Genomic DNA, 17,372 nt, shown 5'->3' with positions numbered 1-17,372 from the left:
GTTTATTGCCTTCTCTAGACTCTAAGATGTAAAGACCTTTTCCAAGGGACTCGACATAATGCTGATAATTTATCCATAAATGCATATCACAAATGCTAGAAAGCGACTTCCTTTTCTACCACTCGAGTACCTTTAAATGGTTGCTGAATAGAAGCCAGGTGGGAAGCTCCAACCAGTAACAATTTAAGAGTTGATGTTGATGCCTCGATTAACGAATCAAATGGTACAACTTGTGGCAATTTGATTAAGATTTTGAAGGGAATTAGGTTGCGGGTTTTATGTGTGAGATGGGATAACTAACTATCATCGTGGCGGAAATACAGGCAACCATTGCTTTGTAAAGAATTAGATATCCAAAACTTCCATATTCATGTCGACTCACTAGGTGCCATTAATTTGATCTACATAGGTGTTTCTCCAACTCATCCCTTTTTACGAGGAAACCATTGAAGCTCAACTTAGAATATCTGAATACTAGTGGACTACTTTGTCATATGCTCCTTGTGAGGTGAACCACTGTGCTGATTTTTTTTTCTAGCAAAGATGGCACATAGATATTCTGGACATGTTCACATTTTTATAGAGGCCTCTAAGGGTTGTAAAGATTTATTGTTGCATGGTATAAGTGGTTTATCAACTACTATGAACCAAATTTGCATTGAATTGTTTCCTATTTTTCTGGCTGTTAGCTAACCCTTCCAAGTAGGAAAAAAAATTTTTGAGAGTGACAAACTTATCCCTCGATAAACTTGATATGGAAGCTACATAATTCTTAGATGACGGTAAGCGGGGAGAATATAGTAATACCATATCATCTTTACCTATTAGTAGAAATTAGGTGGTAGGCAATTAGATACAAATAAAATAAAAGTATAATTAATAATTATGTTTTACTTTATATTACTATAAATAATTATATATGTAGAGATGGACTTTGGTGTATTGTGAGGGGCCAACTCCATCGCCCCTTCATATATATTATGCACGTGTGTATTGTGCATGGGTTGGGTGGCCTTCCTACTGTTTCTTACAAAAAAAAAAAAGGGTGGGGGGAATTACCCTCCCTTCCTCTCACTTACATATATAACTATACTTTCTTATTTGTATAATATTTCTTATATTTAAAAATATAAAATATTTTTTAAAAGATTAGATATTTAAAATACAAGGTAATTTTAGTTTTACAATGTGTAATTAATGATAAAAAAAAAATTCTTAATAAATATACCGCTTGACGGAAACATAAAAAGATAGCATCGATTTAAGGACAATTAACTAATCTATTGAAAAATATAATTTGATTAAAATTAATTTATATTTTTAAATGGAAGAAGTATTATTGATACATGATGAATGTTAAATTATCATTAGTAAAAAAGTGAAATTTAATATTTATGTCATATATGTTATCTTTCTTATTACATTTATAATTGATGCTTTATATGTTAGTTTTATTGTAATATTTAATAATTTTTTATTCTTAAATATTAAAAAAATTTAAAAAATAAATTACAAACAACCTACATTAAAATTTGGCCCCCCTCACTTTCAATCCTGGTTTCGCCCTGTATATATATATATATATATTATTTTGAATATTTTTTAAATTGAAATTATATTTTAAATATTTTTATTGTTTTTTTATAAATGTATATCAATGTATTAAAAACGTGTCATATATTTTAAAAAATAAAATATCAATGTGTCATATCCGACACGCATAAATGTGGATCTTAGATATGTGTTGTTTTGGAAAAGCAATAAAGTTCAAAAGAAATTTGCCCCAAAAAAAAAAAAAACTTCAAAAGAAATATGTGTAATCTACCGCAACCCCATCACGCTTACGTACCAAGAGGAGCTGGAGATAAAATATTACATAGGTACATAAAGTACTAGCCCACACTGTTCAAGAAATTGAATGACTCTTTTTCCGTCTCTGGTGACAGCTGGACATCTCTTTTACCAGGGACAAAAATATTGAACTAATCCGATTATTCTACCAAATCCATAAAGTGCTTGATATATTACATTTTAATTTACAAGATAAAATTATATATATTAATAAAATTTATTGAACATAATTTAAAATTTTATTTTTTACAATAAAAATATATATTTTTAAAAATACTCTTTATTAAATATTTTATCTATAAAAGGTTATTAAAAAAGAATACATAAAAAAATTAATATTTAAAAATAATTAATAAAATTTTATTTTTATTAAAAATTTTATATTTTAAATATTATTTTTAAAAATATTTTATAAATTAGAGTGGAATTCCAATCAATTGCTTTGATACAAGCAGAGGTATTTTTTTTCTTTTTCAAACAGCATCATTTTTTTCTTTACTGGTGAGAATATGGTCCTAATTTTGCTTGGCTCAGTCTGACTTGAGATAGTTCAGTCTTGTTCGATCTATATAAATACTAGTTTTTTAAGACTAAAAAAGATAACAGACTAGTTTTTTTTGCTTGGACTGGATAAGAAATTGGACATTTAGATCACTTGGTCTAATTCGATCTTATTAATTTATTTAATATAATTATAATTAATTTATTTTTAATAAATACTTCAAGTATAATTTATGCTAAGGAGATAATTGTATAAAAATTTGTTGAGTTTGTTACTAAATTATTGTCTTAATGTAGTGTTATTGAAGTCTATTGAGTGTTGTTTTTATTAAAGTTATAAATTTAATCATCTTGACTATAACAAAAATTTTTTTCCTGTTGTTGAAAATTATTATGGATTTATCATTATTATAACTTTTTTTATTATAAAGTTTATTAGATTAAAATATATTATTGTCTCTCATAGAAAAAAATAAAAAAAAAGCTAAGTGGGTATTAGATTAATAGAATTAATCTTTCAATCTTGTAGATTAAATTTAATCTTATTAATATTTAAATATTGTTTGAACAAGATTGAATTATAGGCTATCTAACCTAATTTTTTTTATAAAAAAAAATCAAATTTTAAATTAATCTAAAGTTTGATTCTGTCTTGTCTTTTGTACAGGCGTAGTCACAAATATACTAAAAAAAAAATTACAAGGGATTAAAAGGCAAACACAAGAGAAACAAAATAAATGCATTTGAATTTGATGATCATCGTCGCTTGCGCAGCGCAGGTACGCTCTATTACGTGCCGCTGCCATATCTTAGCAGCATTTCTTCTGATGTACTATGATGTTTGGTCAATACTTTTTTATTTATTTTCAGTCTTCATTTAAAATTTTCATATTAAAAAATTTACATTTTAATTAAAAACAACTTATCAACATTTCAAGAATATAATTTCAAAACATATTTAACATATATTTAATTTTTAATTTATTAAAAGTTTATTTAGTAAAAGTTCATTTGACAAAAGTTAGTTTAATAAAAATAAATTATTATAATAAAATTTATGTTTAAATATATTTTTTGTAAAAGTCAATTTAATATATTGAAAGTTGTTTGAATTATGATAGTAAAATATACTTTTAAATGTATAATTATATAAAAAATATTACTTTATTATGATTTGTAATTTTTATTACACAAATGTAATATATTTAAAATATTTAAAAATATGATAAATATTTAAATAACAAAAATTTAATCTATAATGTTAAAACTTGATCTCTAGTTAATTATACTTTTTCAATTTGTAATTTTAAAAAATGTGATAAAGATTTATAATTTTTATTATGGATTGATGCTAAAAATTAACATGATTAATTATTCAATTTACAATGATAAAATTTAATACCTAATTATTATTATTGAAATGATAATTATATTTTTTAATAAATTAATATTTTTTAAATAAAAATAAGAAATTAAACTTTAAGTAATATGGTCAAATAACATTTTAATTTTTAAAATTTGAAATAGTTATATTTTTTAAATTCACTTTCAATCACTATTCAAATGTGCTATCAAGATATGTTTTTAACAAAATATTTATTCAAATAATTTTTAACATTTTAAAAGTAAAATTTTTTTTCTAAATATAAAATGAGAGCAAACCAACAAGCCTTTGATCATCAGTTTTGGCCCTTGGGTTTGAATGTTAATCATCATTTATTTGATTATTATACGATCAAATTATCAAACTTCTGTGAAACAATATCTATATCAATGGCCGGTACTAATTCAAATTTAAATTATTAATACGTCTCAACCAATTAACTAGTAGGGTGAAGGGAAAGTAAAAAAAGAATTAGCTAATAATTAATAAATAATTGAAAAAAAAATAAACATAACTTTTAATCTATATACTTTAATTATGTTTTGTGTTTGGTCTCAATAATTTTTTTTAATATTTTAAGTCCTTATATTTTTATTTTATATTATTTATTTTTTTATGAGCAAAGTATAGAAATTTTAAAAAATTTAAAAAATAAAAAAAATAAAAATTTAGAGATTTGAAATAAAATTTAGAGGCTAAAAGTTATGTTTATTCAGAAAAGAAAATATCAAGAGCGGATTGCATGCCTTAAATTCAGAGGAGGCGATTGGAAGATGGGATGGTGCGATGAAAGAAAGAGGTGAGCAACAAAATTAGATATGATTTGGGAGGGCAACAAAATTACCAAACCGAGAATCTGGTGAAGGTGAACAGTGAATTCCAACTTAATTAGTCACAACGCGACAGTCTTGGCCTCTTAAACGGAATCACCAAACGCACAGAGCCTCTCTCTGACCTGAGTCCGCACCGATTCCACTTCCCTCCTGTCCTTTTGAGTTGTGTTGTCAGCATTAATGGTCCCTAATCCATCCTGACCGTTAGATCCCGCTCCGCTCCAGCCGCCCGATTCCCTCTCCCCCTTCTATCTCTGCCTCTCCTCTCTTTTCTCTTCTGTATCTCCCCAGTTGCTTCCGATCTCGGAGCTCAACCCTAAGTTCTCCCACCTCCTTCCTCTCTCACACGGATCATCCTCTCCCTACTGTCCTTCCCGATTCTCTCCCGCTGCTTTCTTGGATTCTTGTTCAAAATGTAAGTCCATCTGTCCACACTTTTTTCTTTCTTCTTCTTCTTTTTTTTCGGTCTGCTTCCGATAATGACGCAATTCCTTGCTGCTGACTTGCTGCTGGATCTTCTCCTTATCCTCCGTAGATGTGAGATCAACTAACTTCATGCAAATTTCCTAGGTCACCCAATCTTGGCTCGGCCCAATTGTGGCCGTTTTACTTGTATATATCAAGACTATAATTTGACTCCTCTTAATTATTCTCAACAAGTACATATATGCTAGCCACCATGTAGAGTCTGGATGCTCCGTCTTAATTGTAGCTCTCCTTGCGCAAATCTTGGTTTCTGACTGTTCTTATGTGGTGATTTCCTCCCACTTTATCTCAAGGCCTTGTTTGTTTACAGATTTGAGCTCCGAGATAGCATCAATCCGCTGCGATGGAACTCAAGATGAGGCTATATACTTGGCTTTTAGAGTATAAGTTCAAAAACCTGGGGAACAAATGAACGTGGTGAAAAGATTTGGAGCGGATAGACTCGAGACTTGAATTTTTTGGGAGGGTTGAAATTTTGTAAATCATTTCGGGCGGTTGATAGAGCCTCTAGGAGTTATTTTACTAGAGGTTCATTCCGGCAGGGAAGGGTCAAAGAGGGGAAGAATAAAAGAGTTTTCTATTTTCGTTGGGCGGTTTTTGGCTAGTTTCCCTAGTGAGTGCAACAGTAGTATTTGCTTTTAGTCCCTGAACTGAATAGCAATGCTATGAGCGAAATCTGCAGCATTTCTTCTTAACTCAAGATTTACCTGTGATGGAAGCAAATGGAACCATTCATGATTGTGGCCTAGGAACAGCGAAAAGGGAAAAGAGAGAGGTAGGGGACAAATCCATGGAAGATTTATCTAAATATGCTCACAGTCCTGCTCACTTAGCAGTTGCTAGGCGTGATCATGCGGCCCTACGGCAAATTGTTTCCGCCCTACCTCGACTTGCCAAGGCTGGTGAGGTCAAGACAGAGGCTGAATCTCTTGCTGCTGAGCTACGAGCAGATGAGGTCTCTGTGGTTATTGACCGTCGTGATGTTCCCGCTAGGGAGACCCCTCTCCACCTTGCAGTACGTCTCAGGGATCCCATCTCAGCTGAGATTCTAATGGCTGCTGGAGCGGATTGGAGTCTGCAGAATGATAATGGTTGGAGTGCTCTCCAGGAAGCAGTCTGCACTAGAGAAGAAGCAATTGCCATGATTATGGCACGTCATTATCAACCGTTGGCTTGGGCCAAGTGGTGTCGTAGGCTGCCCCGCATTGTTGCCTCAGCTGCTCGAATTCGTGACTTTTACATGGAAATAACTTTCCATTTTGAGAGCTCTGTCATTCCTTTTATTGGGCGCATAGCCCCATCAGATACATATCGCATTTGGAAACGTGGTGCTAATCTTCGAGCAGACATGACCCTTGCTGGATTTGATGGCTTCCGCATTCAGCGGTCAGACCAGACATTTTTGTTCCTCGGAGAGGGATATACTTCAGATGATGGTAATTTAACTCTACCACCTGGTTCTTTGATTGTTCTTGCCCATAAGGAGAAGGAAATCACAAATGCCTTGGAAGGAGCTGGTACACAACCAACAGAAGCTGAAGTTGCCCATGAAGTTTCCCTAATGTCTCGAACAAATATGTATAGACCAGGTATTGATGTTACTCAGGCTGAGCTTGTTCCCCATTTGAATTGGAGGCGCCAAGAGAAGACCGAGATGGTTGGCAATTGGAAGGCTAAAGTTTATGACATGCTTCACGTGATGGTGAGTGTTAAGTCAAGGCGGGTTCCTGGTGCCATGACAGATGAAGAGCTTTTTGCTGCGGATGATGAAGAAAGCATGATCAATGGAGAACATAATGATGGATATGATGATGTATTGACTGCTGAGGAAAGAATGCAATTGGATTCTGCGCTTCGTATGGGGAATTCCGAGAGTATTTGTGAAGATGAGGACCATGGGTCGTTTGATGGTCAAGAAAATGGTTCAGCAGTTTCCTATGAGAACTGTGAAGCCAATGGTGTAGTTAAAGAGAAGAAGAGCTGGTTTGGTTGGAACAAGAAAAACACGAAGAGCGGCAGTGATGATCCTGAAGATTCAAAAATTTTGAAGAAATTCTCAAAAATGGCCCCAGAAGGTAGCAACCAAAGACCAGGTGATCAACAAAAGCCAGCATCTGAGCTTCTGAAGGAGGATGCTGGAGATGCCAAGAAGGGAAAGGATAAAAACAGTAAGAAGAAGAAGAAGAAAGGAGTAGTCAATGAGTCTAAGAACGAGAGCGAGTATAAAAAGGGATTGAGACCTGTGCTGTGGTTGACACCCGACTTTCCTTTGAAAACAGATGAGCTCCTGCCACTACTTGACATCTTAGCAAACAAGGTTAAGGCTGTTAGGAGACTCAGGGAACTTTTGACAACTAAACTTCCTCAAGGAACATTTCCTGTCAAGGTAATAAATTTTTTTTTTCTTTTTTGAATTCATATATCATATAGTGGCTCTTCAGAGACACAGTGATTAGACCCAATATTATACTCATCTTTGGTCTTATAAAAAAAGCTAAAATTTCGAGTCTTATTTCTATAAGAATAACATGAACTACTGCATTTAATTTCATAGTGCATATATCCTTTGATGAAAATGTTGATTTTCTGATGATGTTGTCAAGTTATGTAGTGTCACAACTTTGACGAAAATTCTGATCGGCATGTTCTATATATAAGGTGGCCACTATAATGATTCTGTTCGTGACTCCATGTTAATTTATGATCAAAGATAGCTAATAGTGATTTCATGATATTACTGTTATTTTTATTATGGATGGACCTTGTCAAGCCATAGTCGAACAATACAAGCCTGCTTCATGTGCTGATTAAAGAGGAAATTTATTCGGTCAAGGAGACTTAGGGGCTTTTTAGCATGCAAGATAAAATGGAATGAAATTGAAAAGTGAATTTGTAGTTTTGAAATGTCCTTTGTGTCCCTTAATAAAAAAAAATAGCGATAAGAAATGATAATTGTAATGTAATTATCACATGAAATAGTGGACATTATATATCTTAATATGGAAGGGGAAAGCTCTTCCTTTCCTTCTACTAGACACCCCAAAAGTTTGGATGTCATGGCAGTCAGACTAGTTCTACCATGGATTAGGTACATGTTGATTGATTTAGGGTGTGTTTGGATAAACACCAGTTGGGGTGTCAAAAGCTCATTAGAAAATTTTTAGGGCCTATTTGTTTAAGATTAAAAAATAAGTGATTTTTAGATAATTTAGATATTTTATGAAAAGAGATTCATTTTATAGATATTTTATAAAAACGGACATTATTTTATGTTTGGTTACAATAATAAAAAAGTGATTATTAATTAATTATTTTTAAATTTTATGATATCTTTTTTTGTTTTGTTTTTATAAAAATAATTTATTAATATATTATTTTAATATTTTATGATATCTTCACATATCCCATCTCTTTTAAAAAAAGCTTTCTCTCATCTACCGTATCAGATTATTTTTAAAAGCTATTGAAAGTAACTTAAAATAATTAGAAATTTGTTTTTTTGCGGATTTTGATTATTTTAAAAGTTTAAACAAATATAATAAAATATCACAAAATAGATTTTTTTTTTATCAAAAATATGTTGAAACAAACAGGCCCTTAATCTTGTTTGGATAAAAATTTTCTCAGAAGAGCTTTTGGAGAAAACGATTGTCAAATCTGAAGCTCAAAGAATGAGCTTCTAAAGCAACACGGTTAGAAAAGTGAGTTGATTGTTAGGTCTCTCTCTTTTGTCCTCACCTCTCTCTTCAAGAAGTAGAAATCTGCTGCTTGACTTGCCTTCATCTCTTTTGGCTGGCATTGCGTACTGTTTCTCTAGTTGTTGTTGTTGCCGTCCGTGGAGGTCATGGGTTCCGTCGACATTGTTGTCGTGTCTGCTCTGTCAAGGTTGGGTTTTGTTCATCCGTTGAGTTTCTTGTTCTGTCTTCAAGACGAGGCATTCCATGGCCATGGCTAGTACTGTTTCTAGATCAAAGGGCGCAACCTTTGCTTTTTAATTTCTATTTTAGATTTTTTAATTAAGTCTACCTTTTTAAAATATAATTGTAATAATTTAAAGTTTAATATTTCTTAAAAATATCAAATTAATCATAATATATATGATAAAATTTATATTCTTTTTTGTCATTATATATCTAAACTGATTTTTAAATTATATCATCTAAAGTTTAATTCTACCTCTTTAAAATAAAATTGTTGTTCATATTTTGTAATTTATGAATTTATTTTAGCTTTTCATAATTGAGTATTTTGAATTTTATCATTTAACTCTTTTTGATTTATCAATGTATTTTATATTTGTAATTTTAAAAAAAAGTTTTTATTTTCAGCTTAATATTTTTTCCTAAAAATATTAAATTAATCACAAAAATGTATATAAGAAAATTCATGTTCATTTTTGTCATTATACATTTTTGGTTTCTGAATCGAACCATCTAAACAAATTTCATTTTGTTCAATTGACTTTTGAAAAAAAGTTTCTAAACATAAATCACATTAAAGTTACATATTTTTTCCCTAACATTAGTTTGCTAACTTCAATTGATTTTTGCATCAGTTGCAGATTTTTTTAATCTAAACTCATGCTTAGGCAGTTACTCAGGTTAGCCTATCAAAACATCAAAGAATTAAATTTTTGTTTGAGTGGCAGTGTAATAACATTACATATTGCTCTGGTTTCTGTCTGTCTTGGTTCAAATTGATGTTTGCTTGTTGCTAATAGCATTGAGTGTACAGTGGTCATTTCTGAAGATACGTTTTCATTGCTTGGTCAAATCACAGCTTGAACTTCATATTATTTATTAGTGGAGATGTTGATGATTAGTAAATTTTTTTTTTTTTGGGTTAATCTTTTTTTTTTCCTAAACACTTGGAACTTGTATTAAATTATATTTAATGAATTGGCTCTCTTACTTTTACAAGCCTCTTGTTGAATGTCCTGGTTTTTTTAGTGTCTTCTCAGGGGACTGCCTTTCAGCCAATTATGTTTTGAAGATACATTTCTTGGTTAGACATGGGGAAGACATGGCTACTTTTCTCTTGTTAGTTTTAGCCTTTGCTTTTAGGTAGGGAAACACCGCTCCAACACTGGCTTTCAAGCTTTTAATGGACATGAAATCTCATTAGACAGTCTAAACAATACTCTTGACCATATCATTGGGATAAAAAAAGCGCAAACATTAAATGGGTTGTGAACATGCCAGATTGCATGTACCTTCATTGCGGTATTTAAAGAACCCTTTATTCTTGAAGGCGCTTTGGTGCTCTCTAAATGTGGCATATTCTGCACACAAGTAAGCTTCAAAGGTTTCTCATTCGATATGCAGGTTGCCATTCCTATAGTCCCTACTATACGAGTGCTTGTTACTTTTACAAAATTTGAGGAACTTCAGCCAGCAGAGGAGTTCTCCACTCCGCTCTCCAGCCCGGCACATTTCCAGGATGCCAAAGGGAAGGATTCGGAGGGGTCTACATCCTGGATCTCATGGATGAGAGGAAGTCGTGGCGGGCAGTCCAGTGACTCTGATAGTCACCGATATAAGGATGAAGTTGACCCTTTCAACATACCTTCAGACTACAAATGGGTGGATGCCAGTGAGAAGAAGCGCCGTATGAAGGCCAAGAAAGCCAGAAGTAAGAAAAATAGGAAGCAAACTGTGACAAAAAGTGGGGATGGAGTGCATCAGTCGGGTGAAGACGTGGAAGAATAATACGAAACCATCTACCGGTAATATTTCGCCATGAAAATTGTTGCAAGAAAGAGAATAATTGTCTTTCTTTGTGCACAGCTGACCTTTTATTTCCCCCTTTCGTGATATTGGATTTAATTATGATTCTGGAAATTGTTGTACCGTCACCCCGTCAAGTAAAATTGAAGAGCTAGGGTCTCAGTCTATGGCACCTTCAATATTCTGTTTTTGTCTAATTTTTCTTAGTTCCCAATATTGTACCTACGTCCATATCTTGATTATCGATCTTCCTCTTTTTGTGAGCTGAGTGTTGTTCACTTTTTGGATGTGCAAAATTTGGGTATTATACCACTTGATAATTATTCCGCATGGACGATTTTTTACGATGACCCATGTAATTTGTTCACTCATATGGATGAAATGACTATACTCACAACATGTTGTGATATCTATTTCAAATTCTGGTTCCACAATATGTATTTTTAATTTAAAGTTTAAATTTGATTGATGGATTTCTTGGATGTATATACTCCCCTACAGTTGAAAATGTACTTTACTCTCTCGGTATGGACAAGATGTGGACAACAAAAGCAAAATTTGTTGACTCAACGCCGCAGTCTTGATCCAAGGCGACGAACTCTAGTAAAAGGAGATTTCAGATTACCCCCTTTGGTAACTTTTGGATGGTTATTAAAAAAGAACAAAAAAAACAGCAGCGGCCTCGGACTCAACATCATAAACTAGCCCGTACAAGTTGATTCTGCCCGCTTGATAGCAGTAACTAAGTACTTCTTCTAATCTTTTATATTAGGCGTCTTTTAAAAGTAGTCTTATCTACTTTAATAAAATTATTTTTTAAAATTAAAATTTTTAAACTACCCTTAAAATGTGAGAGAGAGAGAATAATATATGATTTATTTACTTTTCATTTGAGAGTTATATTTAAAATTTCAGTTACTTTTATCCCTTATATATTTGTCATATTGATATTGATAAAACCAATAAAAATAACTTGTAAATATAACCAGGAGTACCCGTTTCCCATGAATTGAATTATAATTATATGTCATGCATACTAATTATTGATTATTAGGACGATTCGATTTCTCAGTTCAGTTATAATTTCTCATTGCATTTACTACATATTATTGATATGAGATGAACAAGTAAGCCAAACTCAGTAGAGCTCATGTTTCCTGCGGCTCCCTGGCATTTCACTCACTCGTAAAATTCATTCACGTCTTCATTATTAAAATGCACCTATCCTCAGATTTTAGTTCCCTGTGAAGAAAGGGGCCGCCACACATTTTGTACAAACGCTATGTCAAGCACCAACGAATTTTAGTTCACTCTCATCAGAGATAAGGGTGTATTACCATTATCATTGTCATTGCTATGCATACAAAGAAAGAATAATAAGGGTTTGGTTGACCATAGACCTATTTACAAGAATGGACTCTTCTACCAAAACCTGTCCTTGTTGACGCTCAAGTAACCAGCCATTACCTTCCCCCCAGTATTCCTCATCCCATCTATTAGGAAGCACCAAGTGGAACCCAGTGCTCCCACAAAAAAATCCGAATCCGCAGCCATCAAGAAATTCACCAATGGATAATTAGTGCTCTTTTCCCTACCCAAGCTCCTTTCGTAATCCGCCATTGACATGTTACTCCTCTCCTGCCTTATAATCTTCGTATAGTAAACCTTCCAATGAGGATATTCTCCGCTTTTGTCGATCACCTCCTGAATCCAAGTTTCATTAGACCACATCTAATGTAAAATTATGAAGCGAGCAAACAATGAAGTTATGAGCACCTGCATCTCAGTAGAGAGCCAGATGTTGTCAAGGTTAGGGAATCGATTCCTAATCCGGTGGGCAAGCTGCATGTACTCTTCAAACTCCACCACTCTCATTTCACACGCTTTGTCTCCCATCCTTACATGCATGCTTAGAAGAGGCCTTGGGACCCATGCCTTGTGATTTGACCACACATAATCATCAATATCAGACCTTCGCTTCTCACTAGTCCTCTGCATAACCCGAAACCTTCATCATCAGAACTCATCAGAACTAGTCTTGATGAATACTTCAAGTACATAAACTAACGAAAAGCTGACAGTGACAAGCAACAAACCTTTGGCCAGTCTCCCGCTAGACCGCCAAGAACCATTCTGGCAGCTAATTTACCAAATGCAGCATGACGGGCCTCATTCAATAAATTGCACGTGTATTCAGTTGGGAACCTCATTAAGTAGCGTACTGCCTGCAAACAAAATTAACAGCAACACCGACATCATGTAACGCAGCATTACATGTTTCCCATAAACATAATCACAATGTCATCCCTAAAGTATTGAAGTGCTAAAGATTGCCCGTGTTATGAACCGGAGTGAAATAACACTTATCATACAAAAAAAAAAGGGATCGTGTACAATAACAACATTGGTTAATAGAGCTAGGTCCAGACTACTAAAATGGCGAAATAACTCCATTCGGCATGTATGATAGCCTACCTGTGCTCTCCACCACCGTCTATCCATTTTTCTATGAGAAGCAAGCAGGCTGCCATTTACTTCAGTTGTTGGTTGCAAATACTTCCAAGGCTCACCCCATATCCTGCAAGCATATATTGTCACTAGAAGGGGGAAAAAAAACTTCTATTTACAGATTCTCGGTCTAAAAGCTGCTTAAATATTTGATGTTGAAGTTGCAAGAGCTTGCCTAGGTGTTGGTCCAGCCCATATATGTTTTGATGTATAATTTTCTTTAGCGGTCACAACTCCCTTTCTCAACGCCTCTTCACTTTTTAGTAGTTCAAAAGCACGGTTGCGGCATTCCAGGGATGTCTCAGGTAAGAAGTAGCAACTCCAACTAGACCGGGAAGACCCTGAACATAAAGGATTGGTAGTTTATAGTATTGTCCAATTCACTGTTTATTGTTCATCAACAAGCTCCAAGATAAAGTATTAGAAGTATGACCATAGCATACCTTTGCAACCATCATGATCAGCCCTGTTATAGTAGTTGGTGACGAGGACTCTTCCTTCACTGATTGCAATAGCAAGAAGTCCACACATTCCAGCAATCTGAGCCCCCATGCCAAACCCAGGTAACCTTTCCCAGTCAGCTACAAGGAACTTGACATCTGAGTCGCGGCAGTTCAGTGGATGCTGATGCATCCACAAGTCTCTTTGCACTTTTCTAGTCAAAGGATAGTTTTCTTCATCAGATCCTGCAACCTGCGGAAGTGCCCCATGTCAGCAAATTGTTAATAAATCACAATAGCCTATCTTGTTTGATGCTAAAATCAAGCCCAAAAATCTTCCTTGAACATCTACAGGTTGTTAGCCGAATGATTATCTCCCAGAGCTAGAAACCATGTTTAAGTAGCAAAATTAGTCAAGCTAAACAGATAGAGTTGTTGCCTTGTGAACAAGGGAAAAGCAGACGGAGGACATATTTCCCATTCGGTTTTGAACCTAAGACAAATTATAAGACGCATACAAATTTTAAGACGCATACCCAGGGAGGATAAGCGCCGTCAGATGCAGCCTTGTGACTAAAATATTGAATGTGAGCATTGTTTGCAGAAGCAGGGTAGGCAGGCAAGAATCCTTTCCAACTAGTCCATGGAGGGAAGCTCTCATTCCCAGTACGCTTATCAAGGCGCTCGTATAGCTTTGCTGTCACCTTGCAGTCTTCCAAATGAGGTGCCCTCGGCAAGCTGGACCTACTAATTCCAAGTTTCTGCAGCTCCTCAAATGTTTCACTTGAAGATTTGGCCAACAAACCACTCCAAGCTGAGTAAAGTAAAGACACTCTCCCATCGCTGTTTCTCTCTCTACTTATCTTCAAATCCGTGAATCTCTCTGTTTCCTTCAGTTTCAAATCACACCCCGTAGCTGTAACCTTACCTAACAAAAACGAAGAATAGTTTCATCCAGTCTATAATTAATTCAATCGCTGAGGCCCTGCATTATATTGACCTGCTTCCCTTATTCTATAATTTTTATTTCTTATCATCACCTCGTAACTTGAATTTTTTTTGTAGATGAACAATAATACTACGCAGTGGCAAGTGCATATTATCCCTAATCTATGCTGCAGCAGTAGTCAGAAGTCAAAAAAAAAGTACAGCAATTACTTGATAGAGTACGCTTAACGTAAAGCGTTTATAATTTAAAGTCGCTTCAAGTACAAGACTCAGATTATTCTCATCAAGTTCCCTTCATGAGAATCTGAACCGAAGCGTAATGAATCTTTCTTTTCACTCAACTTTGGAAAAGGGTAACAATTCATCATAACATCGGTTCAATCCCTACAACAAAAGTGAAAAATCCCTGTTTTCCTAGCTTCTTCTCAGCAGAACTCAAAAACCAGTTGCAGAGTCTTTTGTATGAAAACCAAGAATCAATAAGAATCAACAGAAATGACGAAGGAGAAATCGACTTACTTAAAACGCCGGAACTTGAATTAGTTAAGGACATGGAAGAGAATGACAGCGGACCAATTTGAAAAGAGCTGAAGGAAGTAAGAGCAGCCAACAAGAAAGAGGCGAGGCAGACTCCGCAGAGAAATCCCACCACGCAAATTTGACATGGAAAAGAGCTTCCCATTTGCAGAGCCTTCTGTGACACCACTCTCTCCAGAGACTTCTGATTCGATGCCTCCATTTTCAACTCGTGCACCACAAGTTTAGCACTTTTTATCGTAACCGCCGAGTATCTCGAGACTCCACTCACAGGATGCGTTCCTCCGACTTTTCATTTTTCATTTCAACCAGCTCAATCTTCAATAATTTGCTTCTTCCAACGGCTCCAACTCCAAGGACACGGGACCTCATAAATCACAGGATTCTCAGTTTTCGCACCTCAAGTGCTTGAGAAATTTCGCTGCAAATAGTTTCAACCGCGAAGGATGAAAAGCCCTCAACAGAACCACTCAACGCACCGCTCATCGGAAGAAATTAAGACTGCAGTGGGAAATTCTCTTCGATTTATGGAGAACAAGAAATTATCAAGAAATGAAAGGAAATCGAGCAGAGAAGCAAATTAAACGAGGAACAGGAAGAGAATTAGAAAAGCGGCCACGACAGACCAGAAAGGCCGCAACCTCGATTACACGTTTGGAAAGGAGTACAGGCCTTACTGCGCTTAGAAGGCTGAAAATAAAGGTGGTGAGGGATGAAAAAGGAGAGCGTGAGAGAGAGGGGAGTAGGAGAGACGATCAGGTGAAAGAGGATAAGAATATGGTGCAGACAACTTTGGCAGATACTTGTATCGGGCCCCTTCGGCAATTTTAAAATGATACAGTAATTGTGAAAAAAACAGGTGACACTAGAAAAGGAGACGAAAACCGAGGAGAGGAAGGTTTGGGGGAAGGTGAAGTGGCGAGGACAGTGACCTGAGGAGGAACCCAGACAACTCATTTCACAAGGCGGTCGTACCCTGACAATGAAGGGAAGGATCAACTTTGTCCCTCAGCGATTCCCAACTATTCTTTCACATGATCACATCCGTTATCAATTATCGTCCCGCCTTTTTCTATTTCTTTCTTTTACTCCTAAAAATGCTCCTCCACCTGTGAGCGAGAGCATTGTCCAGGCAGACCAGCCTTGCATTTCTTTTCCTATAAATAAAGCTCCACGCAGAGGGCAATGAATATCACTTGTATAATAAAATGTATTAAGTAATTAAAGTTTTTGACTTTTTGGCAAAATTGAAAGTTTAAAAGCATGGAAAACTGTTTTTCCTTTATTTGAGGAAAACAAAGATGGGTAATGTGTTGGGTGTGAACTGGCTGAGTGGTTTTTAGGTTGAAAGTGATTATTGGAGTAGTTGGGTGAGTATCACAGTTTGCTTGTTGTAGGGGTTTGTAGTGTGGTGTCGTGTAGGAAAGCAAGAGAACAGAAGAGCAAGTGGGGGCCGGGGCGTGAAATAGACACGTGGAACAATGAAAGAGCGAGTGAGCCGAGAATGATGATGAAAAGGTTTATTGGGAACGAAGATGAAGATGAGATCATGGTGTCAATGACAATGGCAAGTCTAGAGGAGGGAGCTGAATTGGGGACTAAAGCAAGGGGCCCTCCTTGGTAGTCAATTCAAGTCCTCCCGCCGCCTCGCCAAATCTACCCAAAGCTAAGCTGTAGCAAGACGATGATCTAGTTATTTTATTTATATAACAAATATTTTAGAAAATTTTATTTTTAAAAAATTCAATCAATTATTTTAAAAAAAATTAAAATATTTTTTAATTATTTTAATAACTTAACGTCTTTTCTTAATTTTAAAAGAGATGAATAAAATCAAATGGAAATGAACAATATTAGTACCAGAACAGTTTAACCAGACGTCCCGCCTGCTCTCCAATTGTTAACCCACTCTCTTTGAATTTATTTACAAATTATTTTTATTAATCTTATCAATATTAATATAATAAAAAGTAAAAAATAAAAATAAATAATATTATATTATATTATTTTTTTATTTTTCTCTCTCTTATTTTTTAAATATAATTTAAAAATTTTAATTTAAAATAAAATATTATTATTAATTAATAACTTATAAAGTAGATCATATTATATTTTTAAAAGGTGATTAATATATATAGTATCAAGGAAGTACTTGATT

The 17,372-nt window shown here is 34.5% G+C and overlaps 2 protein-coding genes and 1 long non-coding RNA gene across 3 annotated transcripts; 2 read left to right on the top strand and 1 right to left on the bottom strand.

Moving 5' to 3' along the window:
- The first annotated feature begins 4,664 nt into the window (after positions 1-4,664).
- LOC129314811 (uncharacterized) lies at positions 4,665-11,125 on the top strand. The gene is made up of 3 exons (XM_054958247.1): positions 4,665-4,984; positions 5,366-7,441; positions 10,380-11,125. Exons 2-3 carry the CDS (start codon positions 5,768-5,770, stop codon positions 10,761-10,763), a joined length of 2,058 nt encoding a protein of 685 aa, XP_054814222.1. The 5' UTR covers positions 4,665-4,984; positions 5,366-5,767; the 3' UTR covers positions 10,764-11,125.
- Positions 7,460-10,373, top strand: LOC129314820 (uncharacterized). The gene is made up of 3 exons (XR_008594286.1): positions 7,460-8,940; positions 9,617-9,655; positions 10,005-10,373. It is a non-coding gene; the product is annotated as an uncharacterized LOC129314820 (long non-coding RNA).
- A 941-nt stretch (positions 11,126-12,066) lies between the features above and the next one.
- On the bottom strand, positions 12,067-16,296 carry LOC129287009 (uncharacterized). Its single transcript, XM_054923141.1, has 8 exons — positions 15,197-16,296; positions 14,266-14,657; positions 13,733-13,982; positions 13,465-13,630; positions 13,257-13,359; positions 12,878-13,006; positions 12,558-12,773; positions 12,067-12,485 (listed from the first exon to the last, which is right to left on the bottom strand). The coding sequence occupies exons 1-8, from the start codon at positions 15,414-15,416 to the stop codon at positions 12,204-12,206; spliced, it is 1,758 nt and encodes a 585-aa protein (XP_054779116.1). The 5' UTR covers positions 15,417-16,296; the 3' UTR covers positions 12,067-12,203.
- Between the last annotated feature and the right edge of the window lie 1,076 nt (positions 16,297-17,372).

This window comes from Prosopis cineraria, unplaced genomic scaffold (assembly GCF_029017545.1).
Source record: "Prosopis cineraria cultivar Desert tree isolate PC_DT_omini unplaced genomic scaffold, ASM2901754v1 PC1, whole genome shotgun sequence".
NCBI lineage: Eukaryota > Viridiplantae > Streptophyta > Magnoliopsida > Fabales > Fabaceae > Prosopis > Prosopis cineraria.
The sequence above is the reverse complement of the archived record's forward strand: the minus strand, read 5'-3'. Positions and strand labels throughout refer to the sequence as shown.

Coding starts and splice junctions, on each gene's coding strand:
- LOC129287009 (XM_054923141.1), bottom strand. CDS start 15,416: ATGGAGGCATCGAATCAGAAGTCTCTGGAGAGAGTGGTGTCACAGAAG. Junction 14,658..15,196: donor TTCAAGTTCCGGCGTTTTAA/GTAAGTCGATTT, acceptor CGTTTTTGTTAG/GTAAGGTTACAGCTACGGGG. Junction 13,631..13,732: donor TGATCATGATGGTTGCAAAG/GTATGCTATGGT, acceptor CTTTATGTTCAG/GGTCTTCCCGGTCTAGTTGG.
- LOC129314811 (XM_054958247.1), top strand. CDS start 5,768: ATGGAAGCAAATGGAACCATTCATGATTGTGGCCTAGGAACAGCGAAA. Junction 7,442..10,379: donor AAGGAACATTTCCTGTCAAG/GTAATAAATTTT, acceptor TTCGATATGCAG/GTTGCCATTCCTATAGTCCC.